Here is a 26,677-nt window from a genome sequence, read left to right as displayed (position 1 = left end):
CGCCCCCCCCCGCCCCTCCAACATACTACATTATACTTAGGTTTTTCCTCACAAGCGTCCGCCGCCGCTGCCAAGCCAGGCCACTGACTGGCTGCCAGGTGCCAGCAAAGCAATGCGGGGGGCGCAGGCGGTGCGGAAGGGACCGCTCATGGGGAAGGGGACACCAACGCGCTCCCTTGACTGCTGCAGCACTGCTGCACTAAGCAGGAAACATTTGTATTAACAAAAAATTAAAAAATTTTTTTAAAAAAATTGGTCATGATGGCGCCCCCCATGTGACCAGAAAAGATGGCGCCCGGGGCACGTGCCCCCCCTGCCCCCCCTATAGTTACGCCTCTGGGGGAGTGCCACCACTCAGTACCACTGTCAGTAAACACCTTAGCATTTACTTTTATAAGTACCTCTTGCCGCTCACTGCCTCCCCACCCCACCCCCGCCAGTGCCACTTTCACTGGCAAGCCCTTTAAAAAGCATTCCCCATTACATAGTAGCACAAACCCCTGAACCAGTTTGGCTCGAATCGGCTCAATCACAGATCGGCTCCCTTTCCTGAAGGCTTTCCTGAATTTGTTCACAATCGAACCAATTGAACCAGCCCAGTTCACAGTGAACCAGTTCACTTTGAACCATTCATGCACACCTTAACCCTTATATCCTACCAGCTAACGGTTGCCCCATCAACTTTAACTACCTAGAACTGCTCTGAATAAGTATATCTCAATTTTCTATCAGAATAGCTTGCAGAGGTAGAAACTGAAATCCCTCTTGCAACCATTACTCATCATTTCATTGTTGTGCAGAGTTCACAAAATTGCACAGATTGGCTAATTAATGTCTGTTCACCATCTATCCATTGAATAGCTTCACTGACTTGCCAGCTATCCATTGGCGTGTGTCATCAGTTGTGGGCGGGGGGATATCTTTGAAATGACCACTCCTGAAATGTTTCCTTTTATAGTGGGAGTCTAGTTCCGTATAAGATTATTAGCTTGAGTTTGAAATTGCTATAATGCAAAACCATTCTTCATGTTTCTTATTTTCTCTCAGAGAACATGTGTTAGGTGATAAGGGAGGCGGGTGACCACCAGCCAGCCTTCTGAGCTCTGGATACAATTGTGAGAAATACTTTTATCTTCCAGAGTTAAATATGCAACTATGCAAATGTAGCCCTTGCCCTTGCTCTGTCCTGGGTAATGCAAGTCTGTTTTCAGCCAGATTTTGAAATACATTATTTTCTTTTATACTTTGACTCAGATGTGATTCTGATTACTCTTAATAAATATTTCCTTTTTTAATGTCAACCTTTTGCCTTGGATATAGTCCTTAACCATTCTGTTTGTGCTCTATACTACTAATAACCCTATATTTGAAATTTTCTCACAGGAATATGTGAGGTTTTCAGATTAGCCCTAATAAATATGCTTACGGCTACTGAAAACTGCCCATTTTCTGACTTTTTGAATATTCTGAGGAACTCAGCTGTGGGCATAAGTGGAGAAGATTAATCAATAGCCTGGCCAGTCCCAAGTTCCACTAGAGTATATTAATATAATTTTACTTATTGTTTTCCTCCCTTCAGTATCATTTTACTACTAGTCAAACTCAATATATGATTCTAAATCATCCCTATTATCCTTCTTATTTCCAGCACTGAAATATTCAGGTTATCACCTTGTCTTTCACTGTTTGTTGTCCCTTTATCTCTTTGCCTATTCTTAGTTCTTCCACCTTCAAGTCCCATCTGCATTGCTGTAGATGCTATTTGAACACCTTTCAACAGCTTCTACATAATGAGATAATCATAGTGATGAAAGCAAACATTTCATGGGAAGGTGCACACAGCCCATGCGCTGTGCAGAAAGGAACATCTCTTTCTACTGATGAAGAGATGCCACAATTACCCATGATTTTCCATTCCCACTGAGAAAACCATATATTTTATAGAATCCCAGACCAGCAGCAGGTTGTAGAATATTACCATATGCTCTGAAAAAAGCAGCAACTGAATACACCCTTGGATGATGTGCAATTAAACCAATCTGCATGCAGTACACTCTTGGATGATGCACAATTAAACCAATTTGCTTGTGAAGCTCAACAATTATTCAGATCTGTGTTGTACTACTTAGAAAGATGCCTATGCTTTTGAATTGGGAATATGATTAAGCCAATTGTTGATTATTGTGTTTTTCACTTTCTAACCTCATGCAGACATCTGGAGCAATGTTAGCAAACTCCTCTCCTGCCAAATTTCTCCCCAGATTTTGGGGTTCTTTATTATTAGAAATATTTACTGACTATTATTGACAGCATCAGAATCTAGAATTCTTACAAAGTTATATTTATGACAGCCCTGTAAGATAGACCAACAGGTCTGTATACAGACTACACAGCTCAGTATTAGGGATGTGCACGGAACCAGCACCTGCTGGTTCAAAGGTGTGTGTGTGTGTGTGTGTGTGTGTGTGTGTGTGTGTGTGTGTGTGTGTGTGATCTTTAAGGATGGGAGAGGGTGCTCTTACCCTCCTGTCATGTTTCCCCCAATGGCGCTGTTCTTAAAAACATTCCGACGGGGCAGCAGCATATCTCCCTGCCTCCCTGGTACCTCCTCGGACTGGAAGTGGCCAGAAGTGCCCAGTGTGTGTGCACACATTGTGCATGTGTGTGCATGAGTGTGATGTGTGCACGTGCATGGATGACATGCACATGTGCACCAGGCACTTCCGGCCACTTCCAGTCCAAGGCGGCATGAGGGCGTCAAGCAGGTATGCTGCTGCCCTGCTGGACCATTCTATATGACAGCACCAGCAAGGAAAGCACAGCGGAAGGGGTAAAAGCACCTTCCCCCATCATTAAAGATATCCCCCCCCTTTGAACAGGCTGAACTGCCAGACATTCAAACCAGTTAGGAGGCCTGTAAAATGGCCTCCAAACTGGTTCGTGCACATCCCTACTGGATATCTCTTCATCAGATAATTTATCCAAATATATTAGTTTTGCATTTTAAAAACACAGGTACATTCTTGATCTTTGTGTAATTTCTAGATTATAAGAGCATCTCAAAGCTCTTTTAAAGATGGGTAAAGATGTTGAATCATAAATGGCTATAGGGAGTGCATTCCAGAGCCCAGGAGCGACTACAGAAAAGGCCCGCTCCTAAGTCGCCACCAGGCAAGCTGGCGGCATATGGAGATGGACCTCTCTTGAGGACCTTAATGTGTGGTAGGGACAGCTAACTTGACCCTATGCTGTTTAGGGGGTTAAAACTTATCACCAGCACTTTTCTGGTTTCTGGTATTTCACCCAGAAACTTATTGATAGCCAATTCAACTGCTTTAAACCCAGTTTAATATGGTCTCTTCGAGAAACCCCAGAGACCAATCTAGCTGCCACATTTTGAACCAACAGAAGTTTCTGAACCACATATAAAGGCAGCCCCACATAGAGCACATTGCAGTAGTCAAGCCTAAAGGTTATCAGACAGTGCACCACAGTTCTGAGATCATTATCTTCAAGGAACAGACACAGCTGTCATATCAACCAAAGTAGATAGAAAGCACTTCTGGCCATAGCCTCAACCTGGGAAATCAGAGTGAAGTCTGGGTCTAGAAACACTCCCAAGCTACGTACCTGTTCCTTCGGGGGGAATGCAAACCCATCCAGAACAGGAAGATCTATCATGTCCCTTGAAGTATGACCCCTTTCCATGAGTACCTCCATCTTGTTTGGATTCAGTTTCAATTTATTATCCCTCTTCCAGTCCATTGCTACCTGTAGGCAGGCATTTAGCGGGGTTATGTATTTCCTGATAATGAAGTCATGGAGACATAGATTTGGGCATCATCAGATATTGATAACACCCTGCTCCAAATCTCCTGATGATCTCACCTAGTGGTTCATGTAGATGTTAAAAAGTATCAGAGATAGGATGGAGCCCTGAGGGACACCATACAATAGCTCTCATTTCAGAGACCATCTATCTCCTAGCAACACCATCTGGAATCTACCTGAGAGATAGGAACGGAACCACTGCAGAGCAGTCCCACCTATTCCCAAATCCCCCAAGCGATCCAGAAGGATCCCATGGTCGATGGTATCAAAAGCCACAGAGAGGTCCAAAAGAACCAACAGAGTTACACTCCCTCTGTCCATTACTTGATAGAGATCATCCATCAGGCTGACCAAGGCTGTCTCCACTCCATAGCCTGGTCTAAAGTGAGTTTGAAAATGATCTAGATAATCAGTATCATCCAAAACTGCCTGGAGCTGATCAGCCACTACCCTCTCAATGCCCACCCAAGGGAGGTTGGAGGCTGGCCTATAATTATCCATCACCAAGGGCTCTAGGACAAGCTCCTTAAGTAAAGGTCTTACAATTGCCTCCTTCAAATATGGAGGCATCCTGCCCTCCCTAAGTGAGGCATTTATGATGTCAACTAAGCCATCTCTAACAGCCTCCCTGCTAGATGTTATAAGCCATGTTGGGCATGGATCCATAGGACAAGTTGTAGGCCAATCAGCTCCAAGGAGCCTGTCCACATCCTATGGAGTCACAAATTGAAACTGATTGTTTCTAATTAAACCAGAGGAGTTACTGGACACCTCTACAACTGACCCCACCATAACTGTGGAGTCCAAGCTGGCTTGAATGTGAGAGATTTTATCCACACAAAAAAGTTGTTAAAAGCATCACAGTGGAATGATGAAAAATCCAAATCTAAATTCAGAGAGGAGGGAACCTGAGTCAATCCACTCACAACTCTGAACAATTCTGCTGGACGCGAACTTGTGGACACAATACATGCAGAATAGAATTGCTTCTTCACTGCATGTATTGCCACAAAATAAGCCTTTAAATGGGCTTTGTGCTGTGTCTTATTGGATTCAAGTCGAGTCTTCCTCCACTTATGATCTAGTCTTCTCCCTTGCTACTTCCATATACCATGAGGCCAGTTTCGAAGCGGAATGGAGAGGATGCTTAGGGGCGATAATGTCTACTGCCCTGGTATGCTCCCTATCCCAGGTCTTGGGTGGAACTTCCTAATAGGTCCTGCACCCCTGAGGAGATGGTTTGTGGCCACAAAACCAACCTTAACTAGATGGTGGTCTATCCATGACAATGGAGACACTCTAGGAGTCTCCACTCATGGAACTCTTCTGAGCAAAAGACCAAATCGAGAGTATTACCAGCAGTGTGTGTTGACCCTGTGACCAATTGGGATAGGCCCATAGTTGTCATGGCCACTATGAACTCCCAAGCTGCACCAGACAAGCCCTGAAGTGAACACTGAAGTCACCCAACACCAAAAGCTAGGGCGACTCCAGCACGAGTTCCATGACCAGCTCCATCAGCAGAGTTAGGGATTCCATTGGGCAACAGGGTGCTCGGTACACCAATAGAATCCCCATTCTATCCCGAGTCCCCAGGCCAAGATACACCTAAACCTAGTTGTGTAACCAAGATTTGAAGCTGGCTTGCGAAACTAAAGGCTGCTCCCACTGAAGTGCACATTATGAACTTCTGTTTTGTTTGTTTGTTTGTTTGTTTGTTTATTAACATATTTTTATACCACCCAAAACTTACATCTCTGGATGGTTTACAACAAAATAAAAACAGAAGTAAAACATTCGTTAAAACAAAAACGAATAGTTTAAAACATTACAACAATTTAAAATTCTTTAAAAGAATATTTTAAAACAGCATTAAAACCATTAAAACAATATTAATTAAAAGCCTGGGTGAACAGATGCGTCTTTAAAGACTTTAAAAGCTGTCAGAGATGGGGAGGCTCTTATTTCTCTAGGGAGCGCATTCCAAAGCCTCGGGGCAGCAGCAGAGAAGGCCCATCCCTGAGTGGCCACCAGACGAGCCGATGGCAAATGCAGACGGACCTCTCCAGCTGATCTCAGTGGGCGGTGGGGTTCGTGACGAAGAAGATGTTTTCGTAAAACATCTCTAAAAATGCTACAGGAGAGCCAGCCCCCTTTGCAATCAGACCAACGGTTGCAAGATGGATGACATAGTGGAGGCTTGCCCGTCAAAGGGCAGTTCAAGGCAGGCTGAGATGGCTTAACTAGGCTGCTTCTAATAAACCAAGATATGCAATCGTCCGCAGCACCAGCTTCAGGTTCCCTCCATATCTCAGGTTGTGGGAACCTCAGGTTCTGCATTATTTGTGAACCACTCATTGCCTTGTCTAGATTTATCCCCAAGTCACCATTTTTACAAAAGTCCCAGAGCATTTAATATATTCAGGTCCTCTGAGATTTAGCTAGATGGAAGGGCTATTTTCCTAGCACTGCATCTGCATGAATATGCATTTAGATTGCACTGCACATTTGGAACATAAAGAGAGCTGAATAGCACATTTTTTTTAATTCATAGGCTTCCCCTCACAGTGGAAAGAAAATGAAGATACAGAATAGTTGTGTAAGGAAGGCACGACATCAACATTCAGAAAAATGTAGACTCAATTAAGAGCTGTGTTGCAAATTTACATAATTCATGAATGAATTGGTTTGCTAATAATTGGGCATGAATATTCTGTGTTGAATATTCTCTAATGTCAATATTCACCCCCAAAGTAGCAAATTCAATTTGGCCAAGCCAATCACTCAAAAAGTACCAACCTCTCCGAATATCAACGTAGGTTTGATGCTGTTTAGTAAGTTCCTCTACCTTCTTCTTTAAGCCATTTTCGATTCTCTCTTTTTGTGCTCACAATCCTCCCTCTCACTTACCCACATTACAGTTAAATCTGAGTTGCTGTGGTGACCTATAATTCTCTGTAATGTCACCATATCAGATGTCCTATCATGATGCCATTAACAATAACACATGATTCCCATAACCAATAAGATTATTGGTTATGGAGGACACACCATAAATTTTACAATGTATCACCTCTTCCTGAGTGTTTCTGTTCAGGGTTCCAACTAGCCTGAAAACGAGCTCCCATAGTGTGCACACAACATAGTTGTGCATGTGTGCTCTTGCACTCACACAAAAACTGTGGAATTGCAGTTGTACAATACTACAGCCATTGGAAATAATGGTTGGGTTCACAGAAGAGTGGGGAGAGTTTCAGAATGGTGGTGGGGTAGGAGGAGGAAAAAGGGAATGGTAGTGGAGGTGACGGGGAGGTAAAGAATATAACTTTTTCTTTCACGGCTACCAAACTGACTGATTGCTTGAGAGAGATATACATATACATATACACACATACATACAAACACATTCAAATTCCCCGCTGCATTTTACTTTAGGTAAAATTAGGGGTCAGTTCTGGTTAAAACAAATGCAAACATTGCAGCCTTTTGGTCATAATATTTCATGTTAGCAGATCTATGGAATCTTCACAGTTATAACACCAAAAGATATGCATTAAACATTTTAAGCCTCCTACTATCTGGATGACTTTGAGCTTATTAACTTTGATTAATCAGTTAATTTTTAATGCCACAAGGATTTCACATATCTTTGCCTCTGCTCATTTCTTTCCATCTGAGGCAGAAAGAGCTGAGAAAAATAAAAATGTAGAATTCTGTTAATTACTTTCCATTTTTAGGAGATTTGTCAGGGGGAGATAACTGTGTCAAAACAAATAATGAGATAATTAATTGCCAGGTCACACACCTCTAATGTTCCTGGACATTGCCATGGAGATATAAACTTGTGATTATGGCCAAACTCACTTCCCTAGTTTACAGAAAAGAAAAATCCTGAGGGCTCAGACAACTTTCTCATTTTTCCTATCTGGAAAACAAAACAAATAAAACCTTCTCAATGTGAATGCATCTCAGTGTTCTAGATTTTGTTGAATATTTTGGATGTGTGTGTGTTGCTTAATGGGCATATTTTATTTTGTCATTTTCCCCTTAAATAATTTCAAGAACTATAAAGTGTTAAAAATTAACTTCAGAGCCAAGATGTACACCTTTTGGTTAATAAGTTAGGAAACAAACAATTACTGTTCTGATATGTTTTTCCCTGCAATGTTAAGGCAATGTTAGGCATCAATTAGGCAATGTTAACAAAACAATGTTAGAACTGAAAGGCACAGTGGAACAAAAAAGACACTCTGTGTAAATATGTCAAGGTTAGGTTATATTTCTGGGACATGGTCTATGCTTCCCGAGTGAAGAACCACAGCGGCACCCCATGAGGACAGGGAAAAAGGTGGGATGGAGACAAAAATCTGAAGGTAAGCATTGAAGACTTGGATGCTACAGAAGAAACTGGGGGAGTTGGGAGGTTGCCTAGCAAACCTTGTAATACAACAGCAGGAGAGACATTCAAGCATAATATCCATGGTTTTTGGAGCCTACACACTGTTGCACATATGTATCTTTACACTAATATATGCACGAGAAATAAAAAATATGAGCTTCAACTCCTAGTACAGAAAGGTGAATATGATTTGAGAAGTATAGTTGAAACTTGGTTAGATGACTCCTCAAATTAGAATATAGCAAGGGCAGAACTGGTTCAAAAAGAATAGATGCATTGCAACAGAAAAGGAGAGGGAGCAGATGTTCATGTCAAAAAATACACCTGCCCAGAAATCCAAGAGAGTGGAGACGGTAGTCTAGTGGAGAGCATCTGCATAAAACTAAATGGTGCAAGAACTGAAAACAACTTGGTGATCAGAGTCTACTACAGACTGCTATACCAATAGAGGATGTGGATGCTGCTTTCCTGAAAGAAATTACAGGCATTTTACAGAAGGCAGAATTAGTAATAATGGCAGACCAACTATCCTGGTATCCACTGGGAGACAAACTCCACTAAGCATGGAATCTTAAACAAATTCCTGACATGGCTTGCTTGCAACTCCTTTTTCAAAAGGTGACGTTATCCTTGACTTAATCCTAAATTATAAGGAAGCATTATGAAGTTAAATGAAGTTAAAGTAGCAGAGCTTTGCGGGGAAGTGACCAGGTAATACTGGAATTCTTGATCTTATGAAAAACTAAATGTAAGTCTAGCCCATGTTTTATCAGATTTGATCCAAATTTTTACCCATAGTCACTCTAGCTGCTCAGAAAACGATCATGATCAATGAGAAAGGGCTCGATGGAGAGCGGGGAAGAAGGCTGCTTGCTCTTACCTCCCCGCAGATGATCCCTCTTCTCTTCCTGGGAGGGCAGATCACCCATCCACATGATTGCTGGCAGCCTCTGGCTGCACGGAGATGAGATGCTAGGATGCTTTGCCCCAGCCCCCAGAACTCCCATAATGCACCACACGAGTGCATGGTGCATTATGGGGATCTCCCCAACACTGGCTGGGAGCCCCACTGTCTGCAAGCAGCCAGGGCTGGCAGATGTTTTTGAAAAAATAGGACTAAGAGAATGCTAGCTCTCTTAACCCCATTTAAGAGGGTGGCCTCTTTGCAGGGTTTGCCACCATGCTGCCACCACCAACTCGTTGCAGAGTTTGCCACCATGGCTCCTAGTGGTTCTTCCAATCCACAAAGACCAGGCTTGGCTCTCCTAGCCCAGTTTAGGCTGATCGTAAGAACAGCCTCTGTGATGTACAATGAAATCTTCTTAGTGGGAGGCAGAATCTAGGAGCTATTGGGCCAACTACCTGTTTGGAAAGCAAAAGTTTTATTTTATTTTATTTTTTCTTTCTTTTCATTTGTTTCATTTTCCACTTATTTATTTATTTCATTTCATTCCATTCCATTCTTCATTGAATTCATTTTCATTTTCTTATTTGTTTTTAATTTAGATTTTCAGTAAAGTATTTTCTGACTTACAACAGTGGGTGACGTTCAGAACAAACAAGCACAACTAAATGTGAGTTTTAAGAAAGCTGAATCCATCCAGATTGCTCCTCACAGTTAATAAAAATGACAAATACAACACAGTCCCAGGTCAATTCCTGGCAACACAGTCCCAGGTCAATTCAGGAACGCCTGTCAACTCCTGTCACTGGGAAAGACCCACCTGAAGCCCTAGAAAGCAGCTGTCTGTAGACAATACTGACTAAATTGTTCGATGGTGTGAGATTCAGTATAAGGCAGCTTCATATGCTCAGCCACATAAAGTGAACGGGAAGATCACACCTGAGATTAGGCTACACTGAGTGTAGCTCCAATGCAGCTAACTTGGGCAACCAATGTACAACAGAAGTGATTGCATTCACCAAAGCAAGATCAGATCATGTTTAACTACTACAGGAGATTAACAGCTTGCTAAAACAAATGTTTTTGTCTTTGAATGGCATTTCTTTTTAAATCTACATTTTAGATTTTAAAGGTATGCAGCTCCTAGATATACATCAAGTGCCAACTTCTAACCCCACTTAAAAACCCATCAGAACAGAGGAAACAACATAATCAAAAAGGAAATCACAGAAAACAGAGCTAAGCCTTGGAATTTAGTTTGACTACTCATTAGGCCTGTAGCATTTAGTTGCTTAGCTTAATTGATTAAAAGCTTCTTGATTTACTAAAAATATACTCCTGATTAATCGGGTAGCAGATTTTTAAAATGTTAATCCTAAACTCACAAACTGGAGAGTAAGCACCATTGAACACAGCGGGAAGAGATGGGAACACATTGCTTGCAAACCATGAGCAATCTGAGGAACTTTTGTGTGACTCAGAACTTATTGTCCGTACAACATAAGACTGTTTTTAAAAAAACAACAACCCCACAACCACAATAATACATTCTACAGAGCGAAATTACAAACCCACCTAATATTCCTTCCAAACACGAACATAAAAACAAAAACAAAAAAAGGAAGGAAGAACTTATTGTCAGAACACCAAAGGTTTTCATTTTGAAGAAACAAGCCCCAGGGGACTTGCCTTTGTTGGTGGCATAATGACACTTCTTTTTAAAAGCAGTTTTTTGTTCTGCTCCATCAGCTACTGAGAAGGTTTCTGGGAGGAGGAAACCTCATGGCGAAGCATGGTCTTCCCAGGGCAGAAGAGGAGATAATAACTGTTTAAAATAGTTATGAGGAACTTTAACTGATCTTGACCACAATCTAGAGAAGAAGAAAAGAGAGCTTGGGCCCAGCTAGGGATGTGCGAGGCAGCACAATTCAATTTACGGTTCGAATTGAACCGGCTCAGTTCAGCTGGTCTCAGTTTGAACTGTCCTGGCCCTCCAAAGGGTATGCTGAACCAAGTTTGAACCAAATTGGCCCCGGTTCTAAACAAATCAGTACAAACCGGTTTGGACTTGTAAAAGGGAATCTATTGCATCAATAGGAATCCATTGCATAAAGAGGAATCCACACAATCTGTGTGATGATGCAAATGGTATCTGTGCATATGTGGAGATCTGAACTGGGCCTCAGCCAGCCCAGGCCATCATTCAGGAGGCCAGTGGGGGACTTGAAGGAGCCCCCAAATGGCCTGCCGCAGTTGTGATGTCTCTGCTGCAGTCTGGAATAAGTTACCTTTTTCTCACCCTCCCCCCACCCCAGCTTTAGGATTAGGAATACCAGTCTACTTGTAATGGGGAATACTTGCCAGATTCCCCTTTACAAGTATATAACCAAACTGGCCTGCAAACTGTTTCAGCGCCCAGTTTGATGGAATAGACCCAGATGAGCCGAACCCTGAACCAGACATCCCCCAAACCCATGGCTTGCACATCCCTAGGCCCAGTGTCTCCTGGCAGGATGGGCAGGAAGGAGGAGTGGCTGAGGTCTATAAGAATATCTCCCTTACCAGAGTTCCTGTCAGGGAATTGGCCTATACTGAGTGTGTACACTTATGTCTGGAGACCAAGGATAGACTGGGACTTCTGTTGGTGTACCATTCACACTGCTGCCCAACAGAGTCACTAACTGAGCTGACTGACTTGGTTGTGAAGTTGTCATTAGAGTCTCCCAGACTGATAGTTATGGGGGACTTTAATGTTCCCTTTGGAACCAACATGTTAGCATCAGCTCAGGAGTTCATAGTGGCCATGACAATGATGGGCCTATCCCAAGTGATCTCGGGACCAATGCACATCGCTGGTCACATTCCCAATTTGGTTTTTTTGTTCTGATCAGAATGGTGTTGCATGGGTGGGGACTCATGTGATTTCCCCATTGCCGTGGACAAACCACCATCTAGTTAAGATGTGACTCACAACTGCCATCAATTTAAGTTGTGACTCACAGCCTCCTCCAAAAGGGTAAAGGAGTTATTAGGATGGCCTGCCCAAAAAGTCTATTGGATCCAGCTGGATTCCAAGAAGCCTTGGAAAGCTTTAAGATTGGTTCTGCCAGTGGTTCTGTTGATGCCCTGGTTCAGACTTGGAATAATGAACTTACTAGGGTGGTAGACATAGTTGCCCCTAAGCACCCCACCCTCTCCAACCTGCTTCTAAATTAGCCTCTTGGTATATAGAAGAACTACGGGAGCTGAAGTGGCAAGGTAAATGACTAGAGCACAAGTGGAGAAAGACTCGGCTTGAATCCAACCAATTTTACCACACAGCACGCATTTGAAGATCTATGCTCTGGCAATGCATGCAGCAAAGAAGCGGTTCTTTTCTGCCCTTTTCTGATAGCAGAACTAACAGACTATATGGTTTGTGCTGTTTTCCAATCTTGCCCTTCACTTTTCCTTGGCATGTTTGTTTTCATTCCTAAATCAAAAACTCTGGGAATTAAAGTTAAAACTTTACCTGTTTTATTTGGTCCATGTTAGATAAAATATCCCTTTTCTGCTAAATGTGCCTTTTAAGAGAAGGCCCAGCACAGCATCTGTCCAGTGGCTGTTGCAGGTGCTTACCACATTTTTCTTTAGAGTGTGAGCCCTTTGGAGACAGAGAATAATCTATCCACTCTTTATTTTTCTATGTAAACCACTTTGAGAATTTTGATTGAAAAACGGTATATAAATGTTCACTGTTGTTGTAATAAGTGTGAGTTCGTGGCTTGGTCTCCCATAGTATATATAGTATATATTTACTACATAAATATAGCAAATGAAAAAATTGAATTACTTTACTATGCAAGTAAATAATTTATGTTTTAATATTTATGTGCATTTTTTTAAATTTAGGGTTCCTTTATAACATATGCTACAGGCCCCACACTAGCTTAATCTGGCCCTGATTACACTGGCTGCCAATAGGTTTCTGGGTGAAATACAATGTGTTGGTTATTACTTATAATGTCCTGAATGGCTTGGGTCCTAGGTATTTAAGACAATGCCTTCTTCATCAACCCTGTTGCCTATTAAGATCATCTGGGGAGTTCTGGTTGAAGTTGCCACTGGCTTGTTTGGCGGTGACTTGAAACTAGGCCTTTTCTAGGGTTGCCCCAGGACTTTGGAATGAGCTTCCTAATGAAATTAGAACCTCCCCTTCTCTGGGTATTTTAAAGAAGGACCTAAAGACATTCAGGTTTGTCAGGTCAGGATGTGCAAACAGAGTCAGTGTTGAATGGGTTCGACGTTGAACCGGTTTGGTTCAACAGTTCGGGGTCGAACCGAACCACCCCCTGTTTGGTCCAAACCCGGACCGGACCCTGACCAGCCGTTCAGGGGGTTCATGAGTCATTTTTCCAAAAGACATATTTTTTCAGTACTTACCTCCTCTGGAAAGCTTCTTCGAGACCATGGGGGGGGGGGTCCTGTGGAGGTTCCCCTCCCCCCACTGGCCCGTCTCATGCCAAAAAATACCTGGTTGGGGTGTTCTTCGGCCCTTTCCAGGCCTTTCCCCCATAGCAGCAGGCATTTTGGAGGCCAGTGCGCATGTACAGTGGGCTCCTGCATGGCTAGGTCAGGACCCAGGCCACGCAGAGGCCAATTATGCATGAGCAGCAGCCTCCAAAATGACTGCTGCGAGGAGAAAGGTCCAGAAAGGAAGAATGCCCAAACTGGCATTAGTCAGGCTTTTATTATTATTATTAATTCGATTTCTATACTGCCCTTCCAAAAATGGCTCAGGGCGGTTTACAAAGAGATATAATAAATAAATATAAGATGGTTTATAGTTTAAACATTTTACATTTCAGAGTTTTTATTTGAATTTTAAACTGCTTTAATTGTGTTAACGTTTTAATTGTTCTTGTGTTTTTTGATTGTGAACTGCCCAGGGACTTGTGTATGGAGTGCTATTAAAATGTGTTAAATAATTAAATAAATAAAATAAAGATCTTGGTAATGGCATTAAAGAGAGTCAATATTTCCTCTTTTCCCTCCCTCTCCTAAGGAAGAGAGTTCCTAAGACACTAGTAGGGATGTGTGGAACCGGTCTGGGGGTTCGGGGGTTCAGTTTGGTGGTTTGGTGGTTCAGTGATGTGGAAGTTTGGGGTCAAACTGAACCCTCCCCAGTTCCATTCGGACCGGAACTGAACCCCCACACAAGTCTGCAATTTATTTATTTATTTATTTATTTTAAAATTACATTCAGCTCCTTTGGGGGGGGGCTTCCTGTAGGCTGTGGGTTGGGGGTCCATGGGGGTTCCCCTCCCCCTGCTGGCCTCTCACATCACTGCTGCAGCCCGTTCAGAGCCTCTTTTCTAGCCCATTCAGGCCTCCATAGATTGGCACAGCTGCCATTTTGGAGGCCACCACGCATGTGCAAATGGCCTCTGCAAGGCCTGGCATGGCCCAGGGCCTCGCAGAGACCATTTGCACATGCGCAGTGGCCATTTTAATATATATATATATATATTTTTAAATGGCCACCAAAAAAAATGTCTGCCATGCATGCGAAATGGCCTCTGCGGCCCTGGGCCATGCCAGGCCTTGCAGAGGCCATTTGTGCATGTGTAGTGGCCTACAAAATGGCCACTGTGCCAATCTATGGGCCAGAAAAGAGGCTCCGGACAGGCTGTGGTGGTGATATGAGAGGCCGGTGGGGGGAGGGGGAACCTTCACGGACACCTCACCACGCCCCTCGAAGGGGCTGAAGGTTTTTTGTTTTGATTTTTTAAAAATAAAATAAAAATAAAATAAAAATTGTGAACTCCCCAGACTGAACCAGACCGGGGTGGGGGTGGGGGGTTTCAAAGGGGTGCCAGACCGAACTGGTCCGGTCCGGTTCAAGTCCGATCCAGACTCTAACTGAACCAGGCCATCCGGTTTTATGCACACCCCTAGACAGCAGTTGCACCTGTGGCTTGCTGGCTTCGATCATAGCCAAGGGAAGGGGAGAAACTGGTGCTCCTGTAGAATCTTCTGCTGTGAAGGGGGACCTGCAGCAGCATCCAGCTTGGCAAGTGGTGGTGGTGGGAGATCCTTAGCAGCAGCTGAGCTGAGCTACCATTTTCTGCTCATCTGGCACTTGGCTCGTCGCCGCTGCTCATCCTGCAGCATCGACCATCTTCTTCTCATACATCCCTCCCTGAAGAGAAAGTGGGGGAGGCAAAGGTTGTGCTGGAGATAAGAAGTTCTAGCTAGAGCAAAATTGAGTGTGTGGGCTGTGATGTCCATCCCACTCAGCTTACAACATGATCCTATGCAGCATACTGGTTCAACGTCATTTATTACCAAGACAGTGAACATCAAGGTGTTTTAGTCACTCCTGGGCTGTGGAATGTGCTCCTTATAGATATTCAAGGCTTAACATCTTTACCAGCCTTTACAAGATCCCTAAAGACAGGAATTTGTCTAGCCTGGCTTTTAGTGGCTCTGAAACAGTTTTAAATTGTTTGGATTTTTGTTTTTAAGACTTATTTATCTTGCTGTTATAGTTTTTATTCATGAACTGCCTAGAGCCTCTGCGTTAGGTGGTACAGAAATTTAATAAACAGACGAACAAACAAACAGCACCTGAAGTCAACAATGGACTTATTACTCTTTATTTATTTATGTAATAAATATTCATACTTATTTATTATATTTATTGATGGAATATTTATTTCCATGAGAAATAAATATTACTTTTACTTGGCTTGGAAAGAGGGATCCTCCCCAACTATAATTGTTTTCACAGGTCCTTCTAAAAGAGATGTAACGCATCGCCTCCTGCACCACAAAGCTGTCAAAGGCAACAGGGATTGGGGAGGGTTATAAGCCTCCCTGATCACTGGATGGCTTGAACAGTTTTGAGCTGCCAGGAGAAGAGCTGGCAAACTCCCTTCTTCCTTTCAAATCCACGCAGTTACATAGAGTTTATGTGTGGAACAGATGGTGTTGTTTGAGTGAAGGGTCCTCATACAAATTAACTTGCTAAGGGATGCATGGTGTATAAGGACAGTGTAGAACTAATGAGAACGTGAGTGTAGTCCTATTGGGCTATATCACACACTAACCCAAAAGGCCATAGGCTGAAAGGCATCTTGTAACCATTCCTAAAAATAGCCAAGGGGCCAGAACCTTCACCTTCACTTCTGGGAGTACTGCATGTGAAAGGTAGGGGAAGTAAAGTAAAGTTGTGCCTTCAAGTCAGTGTGGACTCCTGGCAACCACAGAGCCATGTGGTTTTCTTTTGGTAAACTACAGGAGGGGTTTGCAATATGAGATGATGCCTTTCAGCATCTTCCTATATCACTGCTGCTCGATATAGGTGTTTCCCATAGTCTGGGAAACAATCCAGTGGTGATTCAAACCAGCAACCAATTCCTCCCTAGGCAAGTTACTTCCCTGCTGTGCCATTAGGTGGCTTTGAAAGGTAGGGTATAAGTGTATTAAATAAATAATAACTGTTCCACAATCTTAAGATCACTGCTGGCAAAATGATGGGTTTCTGGCTTTTCTGATAACTGTTTGCTATAAGCTGGTAATGAGATGTTTTAGCTAGTACTATTTTTTCCCCTTAATCTGAGGGTTTTGTGTTAATTGTTAAATTAGCTGTTTGATGTGTTTGACAAATTTTCTTTTGTAAGACACTTTGCGTGTATGGAAACGTTTATAACACATACATGTTTTAAAGAGGGATGGATGAATTCCCTCCAGCTCGCACTGGTGGTCCATGGGGAGAGGCAAGCTGTCTGGCAGTTGACTTCAGCCCTGAATTGGCTAAAGTCCCTAACAGTTCTAACTTAGCTGGCCTGCATGCTGAGTACCAAGAATGCCCCTATTGCTTGCAAGGCCTTAGCCCTCCAGTTTCCCAGAGTGCACTCAGCATTACCTCCAGCTTGGATTTTGCTGCAGGGACTAAAGATTGAAAATATCCCACCTGCAAACAATTGCAATTGACAATGCTGTTCTTCAAGCTGAAACAAAACCAAGACGGTAATGTGCAGACATTGCAATACAAATTTCCTAACCACCCTCATCACCTTTGTGATTTGAAGGTGAGGAAATTTGTCAGATGTACCACAGTCTGGCTGCCACATGAGAAGTGCATCCTGATGTTCTCCAGCCCTGACCCCACAGGTGTATGACAAAGGTGATAAGGAAAATGTCAAGAAAGATAAGATCTCTGTTGACTCCCCCACTCCCCCACAACAACATCTTCCACTGAGTATATTTTAAAACTATGCCTCTCTTTTTAAAAAAAGCATCAGAGAGTATCTGCATCTCTGCCATGACCCTTTGAACTTCCTTCTGGGATGATACCCATAGTACTGGCTCAATAATTTGAGCCACACATCAGCCCCATATTCCTGGTGAGTCATGACCCTATGGTGGCTGAGCCATGGGTGCCATCTCAGGATGCCCACCTGGCAACAAAACTGGAGGTAGCTGACTAACTCTTTCCTCTACTTGATAACCTCACAAGACTCACCCTAGGGTTGTGTGTTTATTATCTGGGAGCTTACACACCTATTCCAAGGAAGATGATCTGGGAGAGGGGACCTTTGGTCTTCTCTGCCCCCTTAGGAACACCCACCTCAGAAGCCAAGCCTTCAACCTCCTACATCAGGGATATACTGTGCTTGAAGTATGTTGGGTCTGCAAACAGGAAAACACCTAAGTATGGGGCTTCGGATTCAAAAGCTATATGCCTCCTTAGTGACCATCCCAACAGCATGCTAAGCTTCTCAAGGGCACCATTCCCTCATAGGAGCATCCTGTCTACATAAAACTGACCCTCAAAGCAAAAACCAAGTAGGTCAAACTCTGCTGAATTGACAGGAAGGAGTTCACTAATATGGCATTGTTAATTGATCCCTTCCTGGGGTAGGACAGATGGTAAGTCAATTAGAATCCTCCACCCCACACCTTCTTGGGAGCCATATACAGTGGGGGCACCCTAAGAATAAGGAAAATGGGGGAGCAAAGGGAAGAGGGGAAGCAAAGCTTTGAAGAGGCTTACTCTTCCAATCCCACAAGTGAGTTCCAGTTTGTGGAGATCTGAATTCCTCTGTCATAGGCTCCTTTGCTTGGTTTAGTTGGTATGGCAGGGTAGTGACGAAGGTTAAATCCACTGTTGAAGAAGGAAGCATGAGAAATTGAGGAGTGTCCTGGGGTATTATATGCAAACTGCCATGGTGGTGGGGCAGATAGAATAGCAGTGGAAGTACAATTCAAAAATGCAATGTGTATGTTCTGTCTGCTCAACTGTTCGTGACAGGCTGAAATGAATGAACTTGAACATTTAGCAGATGGAAGAGCTTGTGCCAAAACCTGGGAATTAACTGAGGTCCTCAGTCCAATGATGTCCTCAGTCCTAACATTATTTTCTGCTTGCCACTGATGTATTGAATGCATATCTCTGAATAGGCTTGTGGTAGCATTTAGATTATTAATGTCAGCCATCAGTTCTGTAGACTGACCAGACATTTGGAGACTGTTATTTTTCTGCTAGCATGATTTTTCCCTTCATGATAATGAAGGGATTCCACCTAAAAGATTTTCTTTTGAGGCAAAAGAGGAGGAAATACCTGAATCCATAGATTAGCATAAAATAAAAGCAATACCCAATTCGGATACATAAGTGGATACAGGCTGATAAGGAAGAGATTGGTTTGCTTCATAAGAACAAGACATGGACACGTGTAAAGATAGCAAAAAACAGAAAGGCTATAGGATGCAAATAGTTGTTTACCATTAAGCATGATTTTAAAAGGAGATATTCAAAGATATAAAGCCAGGGGTATGCAAAGATATAATTGCTAAGGGGTAGACACAGAAATATGTTGAGGACTATGAAGAGACCTTTGCATTAGTAGTTAAGTAGACTGTTGCTTGCAATTGCTGCATTTAAAGAAATGGATGTGCATCCTCTAGATGTAAAGACTGCATTTTTATATGCTGATATCAAAGAGGATGTATATATGCAGCAAGCTCCATGTTTTGAGGAGCTAGATAAAGAAACTCTTGTGTGTAAACTACAGAAAAGTATATACAGACAAACAAGCAGCCAGAGCTAGGAATGGTGAATTAAGTCAATTGGTTCTGGAAGAAGGATTTAGATGGGGAAGCTGATCCTTGTCTGTAGTACAATTGAAATAGGGATGGAAGATGGACATACATTCTTATATATGTAGAAGATCTGATTGTTTGTCATCAGAATAAGAAATATTATGATGAGACAGTGAAGAATTTAAATAAAGAAGTAGGAATTAAAGATCTGGGTGAAATATCTTATCTCAGGATACAAATAAAAAGGCAAAATACACTCAGTCAGAGGCAAAAGATAAAATACTTAATTGAGTGTCTTGGTTTAACAGAGGAAATTAGATGTGTACTCCAATGGGTTTCTTAAAGAAGAAGAAATTCAATGAGTCTCTGGAAAGCAATGAAAACTACAGAATGGGAATTGGAAAATTACTGTTCATTACAACTGTATCGCGTCCTGATATTGCAGTAGCAGTTGGAATATTGTGTAGGAAAATGAATTTACTGGCAAAGAAAGACTGGATTGCACTTAAAAGAATTGCACAGTATTTAAAGGGCACAGAAGATCTGGAATTAGTAATGCCAGCAACCTAAGTTAATATGATACATGGATGCCAACTAGGCTGAAGATAGAGATGACAGAAAGTCAAGTAGTAGCAATGCATTTTTCTATGGCGGAGGAGCAATCTCATGGTTAAGCAAGAAACAATCTATGTAGCTTTATCTTCAGTTGAAGCTGAGTATATATCTGTGGCAAGAGATTATTTGGTTGCATAAACCTTGAAGATTTTGGAGTAGTTGCATTGAAGCCTACTATAATGTACGAAGACCATCTAAGTTGTATTATTCTCTCACAAAGTGGGAAGGCTACACAGAGAGGTAAACATATTGGTGTGAAATATCATTTTGTAAGGGGATTACAAGAGAAAAATATTATAGATATAAAATATTGTGCTTCAGCAGAAAAGGTTGCAAACATAATGACACAACCATTAACCAGAGAATCGGCAGATGGCAATTGGGTTAAAAATTCAGGAACAAGACAACTGAGAAGGGGAATGTTATGATTTATGTGTATAAATCTTTGTTTCTGCCACTGATGTATTGTATGTATATCTGTATATGGGCTTGGGGTAGAGTTTAGAATGTTCATGTCAATCATCAGTTCTGTAGATTGATTGCTCTGTTTGTATTTCTTACTGGATGCTTAAGACTAATTTTTAAGCTAAGATGATCTTTCACTCAAGAGTAGGAGTGTTGTGTATGATTTGGTAATAGTTAAGTAAAAAACCTTAGTAACTTTGTTCAATAACCTTAACAAACCTTAGTTTCCACTTTGTTACACTCTGCTACAAATGTGAGATGGACCTCTTTGCTTTTTTATTGGCCAGAGCCTCACTTTTTCATAAGCACACAGCTCTTGTTGTGGCCAGACATTGGGCCCTTAGGTTTGCCTCATCAATCTGCCTCCACCACCTATTCTTCTGGGTGGGAGAATGCTGGGCTGTTGCAATGCTAGGAAGTAATGTAATGAGTAATAATTGTGTGTGAGAGCAACTTGTGCCAGTGATGCTACTGGCACACAAGCACTATGGCTGGCAATGGGTTCTGGGTCAGTGATTCTGTTTTGGCCATTTTTGACTGTGTTTAACATATGTGTTCTGTGCTGGGAGGGACAGATTCCCTTTTCCTGTGTGTTTCTGCAGTGCTTTTCAAGGCAGGGTTTCAAGGTGCATTGCAAATTGCAATGTAAAATCTATGTGAAGTGCACTCTGTGAGTACAGTTTGCTCCGGCTATAGTGAAGAATGGGGGGAACTTGAAACATGCCACTGTTCTCCATGGGTAGGTCCTAGGGACACCAAAGTGGGTTGGGTGGTATGGAATGCTGGGTGCTACCTACCACCCAATCCACAAAAGAAATGGGCAAATCCATTGGGGGTGGTAAGATCCTATAGAGATTTTGAGGAAAGGTTAAAAATCTGTTTAAAATAGCCCGCTTGCCCATTTCTTTTGTGGGTTGGGTGGTAGATAGCATCCATCATGCCCTACTACGGAGCTCACTTTGGTGTCCCTAGGAGCTATCCATGGGGAACAATGGGGATGCTTCATGTTTCTTCATTGTTCCCTATGGCTGAAATACTCAAAATGTTTCAAATTTGTTCCATCAAAGCAATCAGTCGGACCGGTTGTTTCAACAGAATGTTTTGGCCATTTGTGTTTTGAACTTGAAACAGAATACAAAATCCATTTCATGCATATTCCTACAGGCACACCATGGCATCAACAGCTCTGAGATCTGGAAAAGGTATTGACAAATGAGCTGAAAGGCAAAAGTCCTCTTTACTCAGTGACACTCCACTATTGCTGTTGTATTTCTGTCCACATAATTATATGTCTTTTTAGAGGGATACATAGATGAATGTTATTTTTTCATGCTGTTGGATTCATTATGGCATAAATTGTTTTTCAAAATTATATTCAGGTATCCATCTGTACTTAAGAGCTCTGCCAAAGATGTGTGCTGTACAAAAAGAACTGGTGATATGTCCTGTTTAACCCTTGCCTCTGCAGTATTGTAATGTGCTCTTGTTGACTGCAAAATGGCACAATATGCCATTGCAACCCAAATGCAAGCAATTCTGAAAATTATCTCTATGCAAGATACAAACGTTGCTAAAATTATAGTCATCATTTTGGATGACGGTTCAATTCCCCTTGAAGACTCAGTAAATGACTCTTGTTCAGGAGTTGATTGATCACCATATTTGGGATCAGGAACATTTCCCCCTCCAGAGTGGATTGCTAGTGTCCCCAGATGTTTTGTGGGGCATGATTGTCTTCTCCATAGCATGTAGCTTGACTTATTTGCTATTTACGCTGTAACAATCTTTCAGAAACAAGTTTGACAAGGTGTGATAATGTGAAGGCGTACTCTGTGGGGTTGTACTCTGTTGTCTGTGTGCATGTTTTGCACACAGATAACTAGATTACTGAGAACGGACATGTGCACTGTACAAGAAGAAATCTACTCTGTATTTGGTCTTTACCTGTTTATACTTCTCATTTCTCTTGGACTGGACAACTCCTAGTTCTGAAAATCAACCTGTTGCATAGCTGATCGTAAACTGCAGAACACAATCTTCTGCAATTTGAACCAAATGTAAAACCAGAAAAGCAAGCTTGGATTAAGTAATCCAAGTTTAACAGAACTTCAGACTTCCGTATTTGCTCTACTTGTAAATTCTAAAGATGTAATTACTTTATTTTAAACTGAGCCAACCTGTTGACAATACTAGTCCTCTGCATGTTTAGACATAAATGTAGAATTTACCTCCCGCTCTCTTCCAGTGCTCATTTGCCCCTATACTGTCCTAAGATTTAGCATTATTCCAGCCTTCAGAGAAGGAAGATTGGGATTAAAATATCAAAGGGAAGTGTGGGTGTATGGAGACCAAGTTGTAAGCAAGCACAATATGAGTATGTGTGAGTGCAGAACATTACATAGCATGGAAATTAAGGCAGGCACTTTAACTTACAATTTCCATGCTTTTTGGTGCATGAGCAAATTGGTAAATCCCTTTACTCATCTCCTAAAATGAAGAGAATCCCCCCGCCATTCTAGAACTTAATTGTTTTTTTATTCAAGAAATTCATTGACATTTATCTCAGGGTGTACTTCACAAATATTTTATCAGTCTTCTTTCAATCAATCTGTAAGGTACACCATTTTTATAATCTCCAAATTACTTCCATTTTTATGATTGGCTTGTTTGAATAGTTCAAAGATTGTACTAGGCATTCATTGTAGCCTAATGTTGTTTAAATTGGGATTGGGAACAGAGTGGTTTATGACAACCCTGGAATGTGGACCGCTATTGTTATCAGAGACTGCAAATAAAGTGAATACAGCAGTGATATGAAAAGACATGAAATACAGGTCAATAGAGGGAGTGAGCCAAGCCAGAAAACGCAAATCAAGAGAAGTTTCTGTCTCACCCACCCATATACAGTAGTAATGGGGCAGTAATGCAGTAATGCACCCCATAAGCAGTAATGGGGTAGATGAGGGATAACAAACTGAGACTGAATCCAGACAAGACGGAGATACTTATTGTGCGTGGTCGTCAATCAGGAAGCAATATTGATCTACCTGTTCTAGATGGGGTCACACTTCCTCAGAAGGAACAAGTACGCAGTCTGGGAATGCTTCTGGATCCACACCTCTCCCTGGTTCCCCAGGTTGAGGCAGTGGCCAGAAGCGCTTTCTATCAGCTTCAGTTGATACGACAGCTGCATCCATTTCTTGAGGTTCATGATCTCAAAACAGTAGTACACTTGCTGGTAACCTCCAGACTTGATTACTGCAATGCGCTCTATGTGGGGCTGCCTTTGTACGCAGTCCGGAAACTTCAGCTGGTTCAGAACGCAGCAGCCAGGTTGGTCCCTGGGTCATCTCGAAGAGACCATATTACTCCTATATTGCAGGAGTTGCACTGGCTGCCGATACATTTCTGGGCAAAATACAAAGTGCTGGTTATAACCTATAAAACCCTAAACAGCTTAGGCCCACAGTACTTAAGAAAGCGTCTTCTTCTGCATGATCCCCATCGCCCACTGCGTAAATCAGAGAAGGCTCGTCTGTGGCTACCTTCATGTTGTCTGGTGGCCACCCAGGGACGGGCCTTCTCTGTTGTCACCCCGAGACTTTGGAACGTGCTTCCCATGGGAATAAGAGTCTCCCCATCTCTAGTGGCTTTTAAAAAGTGTCTAAAGACTCATTTTACCGAGGCCTTTTAGTTTTTTAACTTTTCAGCTTTTTAACTTTTTAAACTTTTGATTGTTTATTATTTATTTTAAACTGTTTTTAGTATTTGTTTGTTGTGAACTGCCCTGAGACCTTCGTTAGGGCGGTATAGAAATATGCTAAATAAATAAAATAATTAATAATTAATATATGCAAAAGTGAAAGAGGACATCACAAGCAAATGCATGCAGCAAAAGATAGCAGCAGCACATCACACACAGTAACATGCAGCAGCACATCATGCACACACATGCAGCACCATATAGGATCTTGCAATCAGAAAACAGCAACATACACATGCAAACATGCACATACAAAGGGTTAAACAGCAGTGTATCACATGCAAACATGCACATTACAATGGCACACACAAATAGATGTTGAAGTCTGTTACTTCCATCACACAAAGCAACTTTCACATGAACACATGTACTAGTATGTCACACACAAACTTCACATGCAGCAGCACATTGTGAACAGCCACACATGGCACACAGCATCTCCTGCAGCAGTGCAGTGCATTCAAGCACATGCAGGAATAGGAAGGAACATGCAGTTGCACATATACAAACATATGCAGGAATGTGCAGGAACATAAGGCATGCTAATACACACTGCAACATGTCACATGTAAACATGTACAGCAACACATAGCATGCAACCATGCAAGCAATGTGTAATGCAGAGATGTAGCAGCACACCACATGCAAGAACATCCAGCAACATGCAGCAGCAGGCAACACATGAACATATGCATCAGGACATCACACTCAAACTCATACTAGGGAGGGAGAGAGAGACCTCACTCCCTGCTGCCCCCAGCAATCATTCATTCATTCATTCATTCATTCAATTTCTATACTGCCCTTCCAAAAATGGCTCAGGGCAGTTAACAGCAAGTAAATGAGTGCAGGAGTGGGAAGAGAGAGTTCTTCTCTAGCTCAGATTACAACACAAGGCACAGAAGAGCTATGGGAAGAGAGATGGCCACGTTCAGAATATGGGTGTGTTTTATGAACACTCCCTATTCTGAAGCAAGTTATTATGAGGTTTAGCAGTATTTAGCAGTATTTAGCAGTACACTACGAGTACTAAGTACTAAGTACTAAGGACAGTGTGGGAGGAGAGACAATCTTCGCACTTACTTCAATGCCCCCATCAATGGCTTCGGAAAGCAGCAAGGTAGGACATTCACTGGGATCTCCAATACCAGCAAGGGGTGGTGGGCCCCCAATTTTCCCTATTCACAGGGAACCCAAGAAGGCTGGATTCAGGGTGTTCTCCATATGTGCAGCCTAACTCTTGTAGATCTGGACCACTATAAAACAGCCAGTCCCCATTTAAACAGTATCCCCTTTCTTGTACGATATAATCCAGAAGCAAAAGTGAATGTGTCGAGAAAGAGTCGACAAGGTGCAGTGCAGGTAAACCTTTGAAAAAGCCAAAGAGCTTCAGGTGAAATCAGTAGACAAACATCCAGATGCTTTGCATCCACATCTTCCTCCTTACTGCTGCTCCCAAATTTGAGGAAAAGAAAAGAAAGAAGCCTAGTTCTCCTCCCGAATCTAGGCTATGACCTCTGGGAAATAATAATAATAATAATAATAATAATAATAATAATAATAATAATAAAGTTCAGTAGCGATATAGCAATGGAGTTCAGTAGCGATATAGCAATGGAGTTTGGACTAGACAAGTGTGCTGCATTAATGATGAACAGAGGAAAAATAAAAAAAAAGAAGGAATAGAACTGCCCAATGGAAGCAAGATAAAGAACCTGGAAGAGAAAGAACGTTACAAATACTTGGGCATTCTCCAGCCTGATAACATTGCACACACTGAAGTTAAAAGAAAAATTGGACGTGAATACATCAGGAGAGTGAGAAAAATCCTCAAGTCCAAACTCAATGGCGGGAACACCATACAAGCCATAAACACCTGGGCTATACCTGTTATCAGATACACTGCAGGAATAATAGACTGGACCCAGGCAGAACTAGAGACGCTAGATCGTAAGACCAGGAAAATCATGACCATCAATCATGCTCTGCACCCCCGCAGTGATGTAGATAGGCTCTACCTCCCTCGCAGCTCAGGTGAAAGAGGAATGCGGCAAGTCCATCAAACAGTAGAGGAGGAGAAAAGAGGCCTTGAAGAATATATCAAGGACAGTAAAGAAGATGCACTTAAAATGGTCAAACTATTCAACACCAATGAAACAAAGCAGGCCTACAAGAAAGAACAAGTCAAGAACCGAGCAGAAAAATGGAGAAATAAGCCCCTGCATGGTCAATATTTACACAATATAAGTGGAAAATCAGACATCACCAAGACCTGGCAATGGCTTAAGAACGGCAACGTGAAGAAAGAAACAGAGGGTTTAATACTGGCTGCACAAGAACAGGCACTAAGAACAAATGCAATAAGAGCAAAAGTCAAAAAATCAACCACAAACAGCAAGTGCCGCCTTTGTAAAGAAGCAGATGAAACAGTGGACCACCTGATCAGCTGTTGTAAGAAGATGGCACAGACTGACTACAAACAAAGGCATGACAAGGTAGCAGGAATGATACACTGGAACATCTGCAAAAAATACAAGCTACCTGTAGCCAAGAATTGGTGGGACCATAAAATTGAAAAAGTTGAAGAAAATGAAGATGTAAAAATATTATG

General features: G+C 42.1%; 1 protein-coding gene across 11 annotated transcripts in view; it reads right to left on the bottom strand.

Annotated features, from left to right (window-relative positions):
- Positions 1 to 26,677, bottom strand: part of PRMT8 (protein arginine methyltransferase 8) — a 424,784-nt gene that overhangs the window by 111,616 nt on the left and 286,491 nt on the right. The window contains exon 2 of one of the 11 annotated variants that reach the window (XM_053256304.1): positions 15,085 to 15,315. The exons of the other annotated variants lie outside the window; for them this stretch is intronic. Coding sequence (XP_053112279.1) covers positions 15,085 to 15,108 — 24 coding nt within the window. The 5' untranslated portion in view covers positions 15,109 to 15,315. The remainder of the gene's footprint in view (positions 1 to 15,084; positions 15,316 to 26,677) is intronic. 11 annotated transcript variants of the gene reach the window in all.

Source organism: Hemicordylus capensis, chromosome 5, assembly GCF_027244095.1.
Source record: "Hemicordylus capensis ecotype Gifberg chromosome 5, rHemCap1.1.pri, whole genome shotgun sequence".
NCBI lineage: Eukaryota > Metazoa > Chordata > Lepidosauria > Squamata > Cordylidae > Hemicordylus > Hemicordylus capensis.
The sequence above is the reverse complement of the archived record's forward strand: the minus strand, read 5'-3'. Positions and strand labels throughout refer to the sequence as shown.